General features: G+C 40.6%; 1 protein-coding gene across 4 annotated transcripts; it reads left to right on the forward strand.

Annotated features, from left to right (window-relative positions):
- The first annotated feature begins 460 nt into the window (after positions 1 to 460).
- Positions 461 to 14,497, forward strand: LOC103708154 (farnesyl pyrophosphate synthase-like). 4 transcript variants are annotated; one of them, XM_039125733.1, is made up of 14 exons: positions 483 to 762; positions 1,685 to 1,714; positions 1,877 to 1,901; positions 1,986 to 2,098; positions 2,228 to 2,314; positions 3,029 to 3,145; positions 3,233 to 3,321; positions 3,555 to 3,606; positions 5,914 to 6,009; positions 6,106 to 6,150; positions 6,340 to 6,429; positions 6,513 to 6,584; positions 13,448 to 14,110; positions 14,201 to 14,497. In XM_039125733.1, the coding sequence occupies exons 1-13, from the start codon at positions 625 to 627 to the stop codon at positions 13,574 to 13,576; spliced, it is 1,083 nt and encodes a 360-aa protein (XP_038981661.1). In that variant the 5' UTR covers positions 483 to 624; the 3' UTR covers positions 13,577 to 14,110; positions 14,201 to 14,497. The 4 variants fall into 4 exon arrangements, with proteins under 4 accessions (XP_017698565.2, XP_038981661.1, XP_038981660.1 ...); XM_017843076.3 differs by lacking the exon at positions 1,685 to 1,714 and having other exon boundaries at positions 461 to 762; XM_039125732.1 differs by lacking the exons at positions 13,448 to 14,110; positions 14,201 to 14,497 and adding an exon at positions 12,502 to 13,374 and having other exon boundaries at positions 499 to 762.
- The last annotated feature ends 474 nt before the right edge of the window (positions 14,498 to 14,971 follow it).

The raw sequence follows: 14,971 nt of genomic DNA on the forward strand, positions 1-14,971 counted from the left end.
ACCTGTCATTGCTGCAGCGAACAAGCAAGACTCAGTTCGTCTTCGCCTCAGCACAGCGAATCCGGCCATCATGTGCCCCTTGCAGGTCGATTAAATAACGGCAAAGCGGAAACGACAAAAGAGGGCGTCAATAATTAACAGGAAAAAAATTCCGGACCGCGATCCTTTCACGTGTCGAGTTCACGTGCTACGTGTCCTTCCCAAAATAATGGCGTCTCCGATACTCGTGCAGCCTTATACGTAACCAATCACCCTCCGAGCCTTCCCTATTCACAGTTTTGCCACCACTTGCACCCACCAAACAGCCATATCCGGTTGTCGTGTCTGTCTTCTATTGGCCAGCAGGATACCCCTTTTGCTGTCTTAAGCTGTACAGCTGATCTCAGCCCCATAGAGTAGGCGAGGGCAGTTTTGATCTCTCTCTCTCCATTTTTGAACCCTCTGTATCCCTCACCTGACAGTATATATATACATACATCGCCGCTCCATCGCTCCGTTCTCCGTTCCCTTCGCCTCTTGGAGAGATTCCAAACTCCCCTCCTCCTCCTCCTCCTCCTCCTCCTCCGCCTTCTTCGTTGCTTTTGTTTCTCCTATTTTTTCTTCATTTCTTGGGCTGCTGCTCTCATGGCGGACGGTGCGAACGGGAGGGCCGGAGGTGATGTGAAGGCGATCTTCCGGCAGATCTACCTTACCCTCAAAGCGGAGCTGCTCGAGGATCCCGCCTTCGATTTCACCGACGACGCCCGGCAATGGATCGATAAGGTACGAGGGTGTAACCGTCTTCGTTATCTCCGCCCCGCATTCTCTTATCTCCGTGCTATCGAGCGCTTTCTGGGAGATCTTTCGAGTGGAATCGACGGAACGGTTGCTGGGATTTGAAATCACGCTCGCCCGGGTTGATTGGTTCTATGGAATTTAACTTCGCGCTGTCCTTCTTTTGATAAAATTGAAGTGTTCTAAGTCATTAGGTTTCTTCTATCGTTGATGATTCTCCCCTGCTATATCAGTGTTATAGATCTAATGCGCATATATGCACCAAAGATTTCTGATTCCTGATCTGGTAGTTTTAGTATTTTTTTTTTTTTGGCTCATTAGTGTTTCGGAATTCTATTCATGCTTATATTTTATGCGATTTTAAGTTTTATTGAAAGATGAGGTTTCGATAAATCTTTGATGATTGTTGTTGGAATTGGCAGCACATATATTTTTGCTAATTCCTTGCGAATGAAATGCAAAATCACAAGTCATCTTTTTTTTTTCTTTCTCCCTCCATCCTGTGAAATCATTTGTTGATGCTGGGCTGGAAGCTGATCAGGATAAAAAGTAGATGTTTGATACCTAGTTGCGTGTGATCAGAACAAGTAAAAGCTGGGTTTGGAAAATAATATCTTACAACAGGCCCTTCTTTTGACTTGTGCATATAGTGAAATAAGGTCACAACGGAAGAAAATCAATAACTTTTTCAATATTTTTACTCGTGGTTGTTTTTTGGTCCCTAAGATATTTTCCAACATATACGGGGACATGATAACTTCATTAATTCAGAGCTTGTGTTGTTGCCAATGTTTTCCTTGTTCCGTTTTCACTTCACATCATTAGTCAGGTTTCAAAAGGTTTTGCGATTCTGGAAGCTAATGTTTACATTTCCTATGTTACATGTCATATGTATACCGCACGACAAAAGAAAAAAAGGGAAATACTCCACATGTTACAGGTTTCGCAATTACCAACCAATCTTTTCTTTTACAACATCATAGTGATTTGGCTATTTATAGCCGGAATATATTTTTTTCTGCCTGGACATGTCAGAAATACAATACCTCCTGTTTAATATCTGTCAATGACCTTTTTTTTTGTCATGTGCATGCTGTAACAGATGCTGGACTACAATGTACCTGGAGGTGAGAGAGTACGCTGCCTATGAGGAGATGATGTTAAAACATATTTTAAACAGTTCTTGGCTTAATTGATGTCATTGCTGCTAGGTAAGCTGAATCGCGGGATCTCTGTGATTGATAGCTATAAGCTGCTAAAAGGAACTGAACTGAGTGACAATGAAGTGTTCCTAGCATGTGTCCTTGGTTGGTGCATTGAATGGGTAAGCAGTTTAGTTTTGTTTTCCATTGTAGCCTTGCCACTTTGTTTATTTGACCATTCATGTTAAAAATTGATTTAATGTTTTCTTATGGATGGGAGGCTGAGCCCTTTACCATTAAAATGTCTGCAGCTTCAGGCATACTTTCTAGTCCTTGATGATATTATGGACAACTCCCACACAAGGCGAGGTCAGCTCTGTTGGTTCAGAGTGGAGAAGGTTTGTTATTTAGTTTTCCTTTTAGATTTCATTTATTCGTTGCTTTCAAGACTTTCATATTCCATATACATCCTTAATTTTAGATAAATTACGTTTTGGCTGTCAGTTTATCATCAACTCAGATTAAAAATGTGTCAGATATGCCAACTTTTAATATGGTTGTCTACTCATGATGCTACTTTTATTAAATTATTGGCTCTTCAGCCTTCTGTTGTAAAATCGGTTAAAAGTTTATTAAAATTTTGTGGAGATACGAGATTTTGCTGAGAAACTTGGGGTGACTTGTGGACTAAATTTTTGAGATGTGATTTTTTTTTTTAAATCAGGGCCAATTTACTAGTTTATAAAGGTGAGCTACTTTTGCGGCCTATCTGAATTTTGCTTGTATTTGACTCCTGTTGTCACAAAAATCCTGATCTTTGATTTACCCTCATCTTTTTTTTCTTCCCTTATTCTTTTATAGAAGGCATGAGGTTATTGGCAGTCATTGTGACTTATTTGTAATTAGTTATGATCATGGCCCTCTTTGCTAAATGTATACCTGGATTATACCATGTTGGTTATAACTTTTCAATTGCTAAGGGCATATCCACTTGCCAATAACATGCTTGATTTCTAAGAACATGGACAGGCTTTTTTCAGCTATACTCTTTTGTTTTACTCTGCACATAGCTCTAAATCTAGCTATTAATTCATCTTAATTTCTTATAATAGGTGGGTCTTATTGCTGCAAATGATGGGATTATACTTCGCAATCACATTTCTCGGATTCTTAAAAGGCATTTCAGGGAAAAGCCTTACTATGTTGATCTCCTTGATTTGTTTAATGAGGTAACCATCTATACATTGGTTCTTAGGATTTGCATCAGTTTGCAAATTGTGGATTTTCTGTCTAATTCTTGTAATGTATCCTTGTAGGTTGAATTTCAGACAGCTTCAGGACAGATGCTGGATCTGATTACTACTCATGAAGGAGAACAGGATCTGTCAAAATACACAATGCCAGTGTATGTGAGGGATTTACTAATTGTTTTGTAGGACATACCATCATGTGCTGTCATGCTTATATATGATCTAGTGTATCCATAGAATTCTCATGGAAGTGATATTTATCGTCAAGTTGTTTCCTGTACTACTGGGTGATTTTAATGTTCCTAAATTAGATAAACATTTTATCGTTCTGCTCTAAGTTCTCTTTCTCTTATGTTGCTAATATATAAATAATTGAACTGGGATGCAGTTATCGCCGCATTGTTCAGTACAAAACTGCCTACTATTCATTCTACCTTCCGGTAAGTTCAGATGAACAATCACATGATATGATGCGTCTGCTTGCACATTTTTCTTTGATACCTCATAAACATCTTGAGGATAAATTGTTCTCGCCATGACATTTTTGGATTTTTCTTTTTTGTCGAACTTCTTGGTCGTTCATAGTTATTAATGCATGTGCAGTACGGTTTTGAAGTCAGTTGGATCATAAGATGCCTATGTTAATGAACTCTTCAGATATTTTAACTTTGCATGAGTGTTGAAAGTAAATTGATTCATGGTATATGCATACTACGTAATCTACATGCTTGAGATTGAAGTCAAATCCACCACATGAAATTTTTGCATTTGTTTTTATAATGTAAATTTATTGCCATGTCTGTATATTCTTTTTATCATGTGTCGAAGGAATTGTACCTAATAGTGAAATTTCATTGCTTCATTTTTTTTTCTGGCTGTGATGGGGAGGGAGGGAGGGCGGAAGGGAGGGAGAGAGGGAGATTGTAACCAATAGATCTTTCATCCAAACCAGGGCGTAAATTGAATTCCAATTGTTGCTGGTTGATAAAGTCCGATTATTTAATTGATAGTCATAATTCATAACAGTTCTTGCAATTATTTGTTGCTATCTGGTCTAAAGTTCCAGCCAGTTTGAGCTTTCCATTCAGGGATGCATGGATTGGGCCTGCTCAAAAAAATATTTTGAGTTGTATCATGCTTTTAGGCCCATCGGATTAGGCCATGTTAGGAATATAGACCTAAAATCGCTATTCGGTAGGGTTTGAGTCAACCTTAACTTGACACAGCCATGGCCTCGTCTGTATATGTGTAGTATGTTATTAATAAAGTTCGTTGTACCGTACCGAACTGGATTGTATGGGATGTACCGTTCTATATCGGTTTGGTATTGAGTACACTATATGAGGGGCATATCGACACTTGGTATGCCGAGCCGGCCCCGTACTGTACTATACCAACACAATGATAGTATGGCACCAGTATGGGTATGGTATTGAGACGGCGTACTTTGGTTATTAATATATAGTGGTATATTGTAATATATTTCAACAACCGACATATGCGGTACTATCAAAATTTTAGTTAATAGGATTTTATATATGCTTATTATAAGGATGTGTCCCAATTTGCATCATGTTTTAGTGTTGATGTTGCAAAGTTAGTATGTACCATTGATTTCTTATTTGATATTTTATATTTCTTCTGTTGGATTGTAACTAGTTTTTATTATTCTAGGTTTATTATTCTAGGTGCTTGCCTAGTGCCTAGGCATTAGGTGGCCCTCGGATGGCCATCTGCCACTTGCCATCTATAAAGTGATGCATATTAAAATTCAAAATACTGGTGAGATTGCATTCTCCTGTTTTTTTTTTTGGATCCATGACTAGGCTGCCTTTTGAGCCCATCCTTTTTGTTGGTATTGACTCCGACTACTGCCAGTGCAACTTGGGCCAGGGTAACCCACAACCCATAATTTAGGTAGTGTTTGGCCAATATATAAACCTAATTGGGCTTAGGTTGGGAAATGTCAATCAACTTCAAATTTGATCCAGTTTAAGTTGAGAACTTGGGTGACCTAACCAACCCCAAATTTCTATCGTTGAGCATCTAGCCCAATGCAACCTAAGCCTAATTCCTATTCTCTGTAGGGCTTCCAACTTGAGCAAAACCAAACCTAAGTCATATTTCTATAGTTACGCTCCAACTAAAGATGGATTAAACCTTGCTTCAAACAACCCAACCCAGTCCCACTTTATCCAACCCCACTCAAATTGTATTTGCCTATTTGGGTTGAAACTTTTGGAGTGGGCTGGTTTGCGGTTTAGGTTTGCATGTCTTTGGGTTAGATCAGTTATTTTCTCAACTTTCTCTTGCTTGCTCTCGTTTCCATATCTGTTGTTCACTGGCAATGCAACTATAGAGGCAAATTTTGGCAATAATTTGATCTTGATCAACATGATGGGAGATGATTATTATTCATATGCCAATCTTGTTTTGCATACATTAGCTATATAGGCACTTTCAACCACATAGGCCTGCATAGAAAATTAGTAGCAAATACATCTACATGCATTACTTTTATAGCTATGCAATGATCATATTTAAGAGCCCACTTTATGGATTTCGGTTAAAAAAAAAACTTTTGCAAAAACTCTGTACATGCTGCTTGTTTTTGTATATGATTTCTCTGACATGAATTCTTATTGTGGCTTTATTATTGCTATTAAAATCATATTGTAATATTTTTTATTTATATGCTTTCCTTTTTATTGAAGAGTTTAAACATTTATTGACTATGTGATGTTCAGGTGGCATGTGCATTGCTGATGTCTGGAGAAAATTTGGATAATTTTGTTGATGTAAAAAACATTCTAGTTGCAATGGGAACATACTTCCAAGTACAGGTGATTCTCACTCTGATAACTAGTATGTGTGCACCATTTTTCTTTTGCTTGCAGTGCTTTCTTTCTATGTAATCAATGACAGGCTTTTTCTTTCAGGATGATTACCTTGATTGCTTTGGTGATCCTGAAGTAATTGGTAAGGTAGGTGCATCCCCCTCGCCCACCCCCCCACCCCCCCCTCTCCCTCCTCCTCCTCCTCCTCCTCCTCTTCTTCTCTCTCACAAACACAGAGACTCATGCTTCTTGGATCGTGAAAGCTAAATTTATCATTCCTCTTAAAGGTGTACTGGAAGTTCTTACTTCTTATCAATTAAGATGTATTTGTGACAGATTGGTACTGATATTGAAGATTTTAAGTGCTCCTGGCTCGTTGTGCAAGCCCTGGAACTTGGTAATGAGAGTCAAAAGAAAATATTAACTGTAAGGCCAAAATATTTTCCTCCCATTTTTCTCTGTTTAGTATAAAAGGAACACATAATTTAATTTATGATATCTTATCTTAGGAGAATTATGGAAAGTCAGATCCAGCTTGTGTCGCAAAAGTTAAATCCATTTATAAAGATCTTGATCTCCAGGTTTGGCAAGAATACTCTTATATTTTTAGATAATTAGATACTATTTAAGACCCTTGACAATTATCATTTTGTCCTTCCTTTGGCAGCATTTTTTGTGGTAGAGCTTAATTGGTTCCTGATGTTGTTTATGTATGTACTTGTTACAGTGCAATATACATGTTTCTGTGCTTTGCCCATTTATCATGGTTGTATGTGATATTTTGCCACATTTCTTGTAAGTTATCCTAGCTTGCTATTTTAACTGTGATACGTTTTGACCATAAGATAAAGCATTGATCAACATTGTTGTATGATGCTGGTACATTACCAATTTTGGCTTTACTAGGATAACATTTTTTCTTTTTCTTGGTAGTAAATTTGTCGAGTTGTACTGAATTTTATAAGCCAGTTGCGTGAGCTATAACACATAGGATACTTCAGCATCTGCAAAATCAAACAGAGGACGATTTTTGTTGGGAACATATCTGCCTCAATCCACTATGTGATTCTACGTAATTGAAGTACGCTCATTTTAAGGTAAATGAATGTTTTGGAAGTAGGCCACGCCAGCCTTATAGGTGCCCTTAGTTTTGCATCATATTTGAGTCTTGAATCTTGATAGATGAGAATGATTGGTCAATTGTTATCAGATGTTGCCAAGCTGGTAGTTCTCATTGACATACTGCATCTTAGCTGATATGTCATCTTTAGTTGATGTTGCCAAGCAAAACGTGGCCTCCCTTTTTGAAGGCATATACAAAGTTCAAGCAGTGTGGGTAATCTATCGTATTGCATAAATTTTCAACAAGGGGAATCTACATAGTTTGGGACTTTATATTAGTTTTCATTCTGGAATATGGACACGTAGGCATCTAAGCTAAATCATATCTTCCACAAATTAAAATTTGTAAGTGGTACTTGCCACCCCAAATGAACTAACGCAACACTAAAGGTCATTGATCAAAAGGAAAAGAATATAACGGTCTATGCCCAAGGAATAAAAAGAAAATATTTTAAGGCCAATCAGTTGTCCCTAAGCTCCATTTCAATCCATCTTGACAAGGAAAGAAGATAGAGAATATAGTTTGTTAGTCAGAGTAGAAAGGAGAAACAGATGGACAGGCAGTTGTACATGAACAAAATAATCTGAAAATGTTGAAATTAGGTAGTTCTTTATAAAGATTCATATTCAGTGTGCAGATCAAAATGATAGTTTTTATGATTAGTTAAGATAGTGTTCATCATTACAAATATAGAGTTGCTTGTCTTCTTGAACCTTTGTTTTTAGTATAATTATTTGTAAGTTGAATATGGAATGTTCTTTTCTTTAGAATTATTTTTTCAACTAATTATAAGTTTTTTTAATATGTACATATATGAACCTGATGTTGTAGTTGACTTTTGATTATGAATGAAATATGAAACTGTTTTAGCCTCTGTTTGTGCACGTGTGCATCTTTCCCTCATCTCCTACAAAAATAAATGATGACCCATTTTTTCCCTCTTTCAAAATCAACATTACCATCCATACTCCTCTAAACTCTTTCATATGCATAGAAGATGTGTATAACTACCAAAGTAAGATAGTTATCTACTTTTAGGTATGGAAGCTTTTAAGCACTTCAGAACAAGTTCTTTTTAGGGCTGAAAATGGATCGGATACGGATCGAATATTGATATATCCATATCTGTATCCATATTTTTCAACGAATATGGATATGGAGATATTAAACGGATATCAAAATTAATATCTATATTTGTTTTAGACGAATATAGATATGATTCGGATATTAAGCATATCCATATTTGTTATAAATGAATACAGATGCTAATCGGATATTAAACATATCTATATTTTCCTATCTAAATACAGATATAAATCGGATACTTTTTTTAGATATTAATCAAATTTAACCAAAATTCAATGATAAAAACTATCAATAAAGACATGATCATATAAAAAGGATTCAATTAAAAAAAATATAATTTACAAGCATTTATCAATAATAAAATTCAACAATTTCATAAAAGACATATCGTTCAAGGTTGCTGGTCACCGAAGTAGACGAGATCTATGGTGCCTCCATGGCATCTCATGGCTATAGCCGGTTGCAATTGCAGGGTGGAAACTAGAAAAAAGATGGGACCTTCGAAACCCTAGTTGCTTGAATTCGACGAAGAGGAAAGAGGGACGAAATAGATGAACGAGAGGTTTGAGCCTTTCAAGTGTGCGGGGTGATTCCAAATTTTTTTTTCTAATGGAGTATCCGTATTTGGGTTACTATCTTAAGTGACGGTCATCCGATGTTTGGATTTTTTTTAATTCAGATTTGGTTAATCACTTAATTGGTTTCTTGGTTTAACATAACTTAAACTTTTTCTTTTCACTTACTCTTGTTATACGGATATTCGGATCCGAATCCGAAAAAATCATGTGTATCCATATCCATATCCGGAAGATTTTTGAACTGACTATCCGAATCCATATCCGTATCAGATCGGACCAAAAAAATAGTATCCGAATCCGATCCGATCGGATACGAAAACGGATACGGTCAGATATAATCCGACCCGCTTTCAGCCCTAGTTCTTTTATTCCAAACTACATGACAAGCTCTGTATTACCCATGTCTAACAGATTCCTTTTGTCAGCCTGTAGTTCAATAATTGATTTCTTTAATTACTCCTTATATCTGGTGTGATGACGAACCAGGAGTTGGAACGGCTGTAGTGCTGATAAGTTGATTTCTGAAATAGTGAACAGAGAATAGGGAGGAAGAACAAGAGGAGAGGAAGGGAGGGAAACGGCAGCGAAAAGGAAGAGAAGAGGAGAGGAAGAACGAGAAGGGGAAAGAAAGAAGTGGAAAACGTGGAAAAGAAAATGCTTAATTCTTCATCAACCCTAATCAACATAAAAGTCCCCTATAAATAGGGCCCAAATAAGACAATTAAAATAAAACCCCCTTACACAAAATAATTTCCAATAAACCCAAAATACACAAATGAACCCTAAAATGCAAATAAATTCAGAAGTAAAATAATAAAATAAACATGCAAATAAAATGGTGGCCTAGCTGATGTCCCCATCAACTCCTCCCGGATGGGAAAAACTCGACCCCGTCGAGTACAGATCTGGTCGGCTATCGTACTGCTCCAGAAAATTAGGGTCAAGGCGCTGCAACTCGGCTCGTGAAATCCACGTCACATCTGATTCGGGTCGACCTTTCCACCGAACAAGATAACGTTGGTAGCTTCCTCTTCTGGTAGAAATAACCTGCTCATCTAATATATGTTCTATGTGTTCTCTACGTGCATGAAACTTTGAAGGTGGAGGCTTAATAGCAGGTGCTGTAGCGGATGCAGTCAATCAGAATCGTGTACTCGTGGACCGGGGCGATGATCGGTGCCGGTTGCAGCTGATGGACCCTTTCAATTGGTTTTTAATTGGATCTTTTCACAGTGCTTTTGCGAGTCTGCTGGGCTTGAAAAATGGAGGAGAGAAGTGAACCTGCTGCGTTTGTGAGGTGGGAGCAGGCCTCTGTAGTGAGGGACTGCTGGTTTGGGCCTGTGAGGTAAATAATTGCAGGTGGCTGTGCAGAAGGTGGCGCGGCCTAATGGGCCTGATGGGCCCGTGGATGAAATGGTGGGGCGGGTGGGCCGTGTGTTTGCTAGGCCCGAAAGGAAAGAAGGGCGGGTTGGGGTCTGGTGTTTGGTTGGAAGAGAAACGAGGGGGGGTTGACGGTTGAGACCGATGGGAGGGGGAAAGAGGGGCTCGGGAGGCGTGGTGTTTGAGGGGTGGAGGCGTGGTGTTTGAAGGGTGGAGGCGTGGTGGTGTGGCTCGGCGGAAAGAGGACCGGCGGCCGGCGCTGAAGAAGACGAGGCAGAGTGCAGCAGGCGGCGGCGTCGACTGAGACGTCCATGAAGGCGGTCGCGGAGGCGCAGACGGTGCGGCTCGGCGGGGAGCTCAGGGCGGGGCGGCACCGGCGGATGCGGCGGAGGTCTCGGCGGCGACGGGAGGCGGCTCGAGCTCGGAACCTCCGGCGGATGCGGCGGGCGGACTCGGGCGGCGCGGAGGGATGGTGTGCTCGGAGAAGGTGGAACGGTGACAGTGGCGCGGCGGAGCTGTGGACGAAGGTGGAGGCGGTGATGGCGCTGCGGATGCGGCGGCGGGGGCAACAGCGGCGAGCGGAGCTCGGTGGATGCTCGGCGGCATGGCGGAGGCGGCGGCGGCAGCGGCGGAGGCGAAACCCTAGAGGTAAGCAGTTTTTTTTCAGGGACACGTGCAGGTCACGTGATCCGACGGTTTTTGTTTTTTTGAACCTCAACGGGTTCGGATTATCGGGTTCGGGTTTCGGATGAAACCCGCTCCGATAACTGTGAAGCCCAGCACGTGCAGATCACGTGCAAACAAATTTTTTTTTTTTTTTGTATACTTGTTGGACCCGGGTTACCGGGTTGTGGGTAACGGGTTTAGGACTTGCCCGTTACCTGATTTCTTCTTCAACCTCTCGAGCGATTCGGGAGGATGATCCGGGCGCTTCGGCGGTAGTGGCGGAACGGCCGAACGGAGCGGCGACGGAGTCCGCTGCCGCAGCTCCGTAGTCGGCGGTGACAGGCGGCTTCCGAGTGTGGTGGCTACCGGAATTCCCCTGTGTGCAGCGGTCGGTGGGTGTGTCGACAGTGCCGAGGGATAGGGTTGAAAATAGAGCGGCGACGCTCTTCTTCTTTCCGGCAGCGGGAGTCACTCGTGGCCCGTCGACACGCTCCGGTGTCCGTGGTCGAGGTACCGCGTAAAGTTCGTGCGCCAACTGGAATCCGGGGATCCGGCGATGCTCGGCCATACACCGGTGGCGGTGGCCGCAGGTGGTGGTGGCGTCGAGTGCCGGCTCGGACGGTGTAAAACGGAAGAGCCGCGACGACGGCAGCAACGGCGGACGGGCGAGGAAGACGAACAGTACCCTGTCGTTCTGTTTTTTTTTTTAATAAAGAACGGAGCTATCTGTTGGAGAGGGTGGTGCCTGCTCCGATTGTTGGTGGAGGGGAGTCGACGTAGGCCCTGTTTTGCCTTGTTTCCGACTGCTGGAACCAGAGATTCACGCTTTGGCAGAGCAAGGCGTACGGCTCTGATACCAAGTTGATGACGAACCAGGAGGTGGAACGGTTGCAGTGCTGATAAGTTGATTTCTGAAATAGTGAACAGAGAATAGGGAGGAAGAACAAGAGGAGAGGAAGGGAGGGAAACGGCAGCGAAAAGGAAGAGAAGAGGAGAGGAAGAACGAGAAGGGGAAAGAAAGAAGTGGAAAACGTGGGAAAGAAAATGCTTAATTCTTCATCAACCCTAATCAACATAAAAGTCCCCTATAAAAAGGGCCCAAATAAGAACAATTAAAATAAAACCCCCTTACACAAAATAATTCCCAATAAACCCAAAATACACAAATGAACCCTAAAATGCAAATAAACCCAGAAATAAAATAATAAAATAAACATGCAAATAAAATGGTGGCCTAGCTGATGTCCCCATCATGGTGCCTTACCCTTTCGAAATGTATCTAACTCAGCTCTGCCTCAAGATAAAATGCCCCTGATTGTTTGCATTCCACTACCCGCACGTCATTAGCTAGTTATTTATTTCTGTACCATTAATATTAGATTCATAATCGATGAAACCCCTTCTTTATTTTGCTTACCAATTGCTTTCAAGACGTCAAGTGGAGGTTCTTTCTAGTTCTGGTCTTACTCCATAGTGAGATTGCTGATAACTGTCAGTTATCTTAGTTATGGAATAATGTGATAAAAGTCTTATGTGGATAAATTCTAAGTGCCTATATGCAAGCTAGCAGTAGCACTTCATTATCTTTTTTTTGTCGAAATTGTCCAATAAACTCCTATTTATTGGTACGGGTAACTGATTTTCTGACTTCACATTTCGCTCCAGTGTCGGCTTACTGGAAATTATAAAACCTACCACCAAATGCTTTAAAAAAATGGTGGCATAATGCACGAGGCTTCTGCCATAGTGGGGTCTGAGGAGGGGTCGGATGTGCGCAGCCCTATCCCTGCATGTGAAGAGGCTATTTCCATGTTTTGAACTCATGACACTCAGGTCATAGTGGAGCAACCAATTGAGTGCTTTTAAAGTTTTGATTATATAGATATTCTTTATAGCTATGCATGAATGTGTATATAATGAAATATTTATTTTTCTAGTCGTCATAGTAGCATAAATCATCGGTGACATTTCTTTTCTCTAGGATGGGTGGATGCAAAATTCTGAAGATCGATGAATTGTTATTAAGCTCAAATCTACCTTTTGTTTTGGGTAAATGTTAATAGAACCTGTTTGAGGTTCAGAGAAGAAATTTAAAGTGTCTCCAACTGAAGAAACATGGTTGGTAGACATTTGTGTTGTATCGATTGTTAACAATCATATCTTATGCAAATATGCATTGAAGGTTCTGCAGATTCTGGATAAGCTGGTTTCATTAACTGTCAAACACATCAGAGTGTGATGCATGGATCGTACTCGAGTATGATATCATAACTGGGCAGAGTGGGTAGGCTGCCAATGCAGAATGAATACTAAGATCTTGAATACAAATTTCTGTTTATGTGCCAGATGATAGCTCTGTCTGCATGGTAACCTCCTGAGATATAAGAATTTGTTCAGATCTCTCCTCTCTCTCTCTTACACACACACACACACATGCATATGTGCGTTATTATATATGTATACGTAGGATTTGTTTCCATTTGCGTGCTGTCCTTTTCTCCAGTAAGTTTCAGTCTGTTCATTTAATGACCAATTAATTTGCACAAAACCTTCTTTTCACATTTTGCTTCAAGTATCAGATGACCTTTTCCTGTTTGCACCTCTTTCCCAGAATGTATTTTTTGAGTACGAGCGACTGAGTTACGAACAGCTGATCTCGTCAATTGAAGCCCAACCAAGCAAACCACTCCAGGATGTGTTGAAGTCATTCTTGCACAAGATCTACAAGAGGCAGAAGTAGCTCTCTGAATATGAGAGTTACCAACCATGTGATAGTAACATGGCATTCTTCCTTGTGATGTCTTTTACTTATTTTTGTAGCATCGATGACTGAACAGCTTTGTTGTATTATTCTATGAAAGAGCCAGACGTTTGTCTCCCTCTTCTCTTCCAGTCTCCATGTCCACTGATTCATTGGTCTTGTAAAATGTGGTCTTGTCCTTTACTTTTCATTTACTGGATAGAGCTCGCTTAGTATAATGGGTCATGGCCAGGTGTTAGGGTTCTCATTTTCTGTGTGGCAGGTGAAGGTGGTTCTGACATTGCAACTAAATCCTACCCAACTCTGAGCATAGAGCATGGCCAAATTTCTTCATTGTATTGCCCTTGCAAGAGTTGGACCGAACAAGCAACCAGTTATGAAGAACAAGCTATATTATAAAGGCTCAGTTCTGAGAACCAGCCACTCCCGGCCTACATGTTTTCTTTTAAGCAAAATACCCTATCTGCATGTTAGGTGATCTTATCAGTTATTTACCGTGGGATAAACCTCGCGGTAAGTGCACTTGTTAAGTATTAGGCTTCTATTGTTCTGTGTTTTATCTTTAACCATCTGGCCAGCTGATCAATCTGTTGCTGTTTACAGAAGCATAAGAGATTTGAAGTCCCCCATTTCCTCGGTGAAATTATGAATGCTCGGAAGGATCGAGATATAAGGAGCATTTCAAACATAAATCTATCTACGCAGTAGCTGATACTTCCTCCCGTCAGACTCCAGCAGTGTCTTGCGTTGGAGCCACAATCTTCATCACCTCCCAATTTCATTGGGTTTGTCTAAGGTAACTGATACCAGTGTAACTGATACAGAACTAGTGTAACGAAGCCTGCCATGAGTGTGGCTTTCAAAGTGCATTGTAGAATGAAACCAGTTCCGGGGTGATGAGTCCTTCTAGATGTCTGGGCACCCTAAATATTTGATAGACCATATCTAATAGATATGGTATCTGATGTATAACTAGTCAGCACGGTCGACACTTCGCGGTTGGAGCTGGTTTGAACCTGAGACTTCTTACTTAGAGGGGAATCTTGTTTAGATTAGAGGGAAGAGATGAAGTAGGGGGTATCGGTTATGAGTGGGTGGCAATTGGCCAACCATGAGGTGGGCAATGTTCGTATATTCTTGGATTCTGTGGATCTAGGGTCTCTTGGCAGTAGTTTTCTTTTCTTTCTTTCTTTTTTACTTTTTTCCCCTTTTTTTGCGGAAAAAAAAGAGGGTTAGAGTCTTCCGCGATTTCATTAAGCAGATGGCACCATTATAAAGAAGGGAATATAGAGTAAATACATAAAGAAGGGAACAAAGGAGCACTGGTAAAAGGTGAAAGAGAAAATAATAGAAGAAAAGAGATCCAAGAAAGAT

Source organism: Phoenix dactylifera, chromosome 4 (assembly GCF_009389715.1).
Source record: "Phoenix dactylifera cultivar Barhee BC4 chromosome 4, palm_55x_up_171113_PBpolish2nd_filt_p, whole genome shotgun sequence".
In the NCBI taxonomy this organism is placed as follows: Eukaryota; Viridiplantae; Streptophyta; class Magnoliopsida; order Arecales; family Arecaceae; genus Phoenix; species Phoenix dactylifera.

Coding starts and splice junctions, on each gene's coding strand:
- LOC103708154 (XM_039125733.1), top strand. CDS start 625: ATGGCGGACGGTGCGAACGGGAGGGCCGGAGGTGATGTGAAGGCGATC. Junction 763..1,684: donor CCCGGCAATGGATCGATAAG/GTACGAGGGTGT, acceptor GCACGACAAAAG/AAAAAAAGGGAAATACTCCA. Junction 3,607..5,913: donor ACTATTCATTCTACCTTCCG/GTAAGTTCAGAT, acceptor TGTGATGTTCAG/GTGGCATGTGCATTGCTGAT.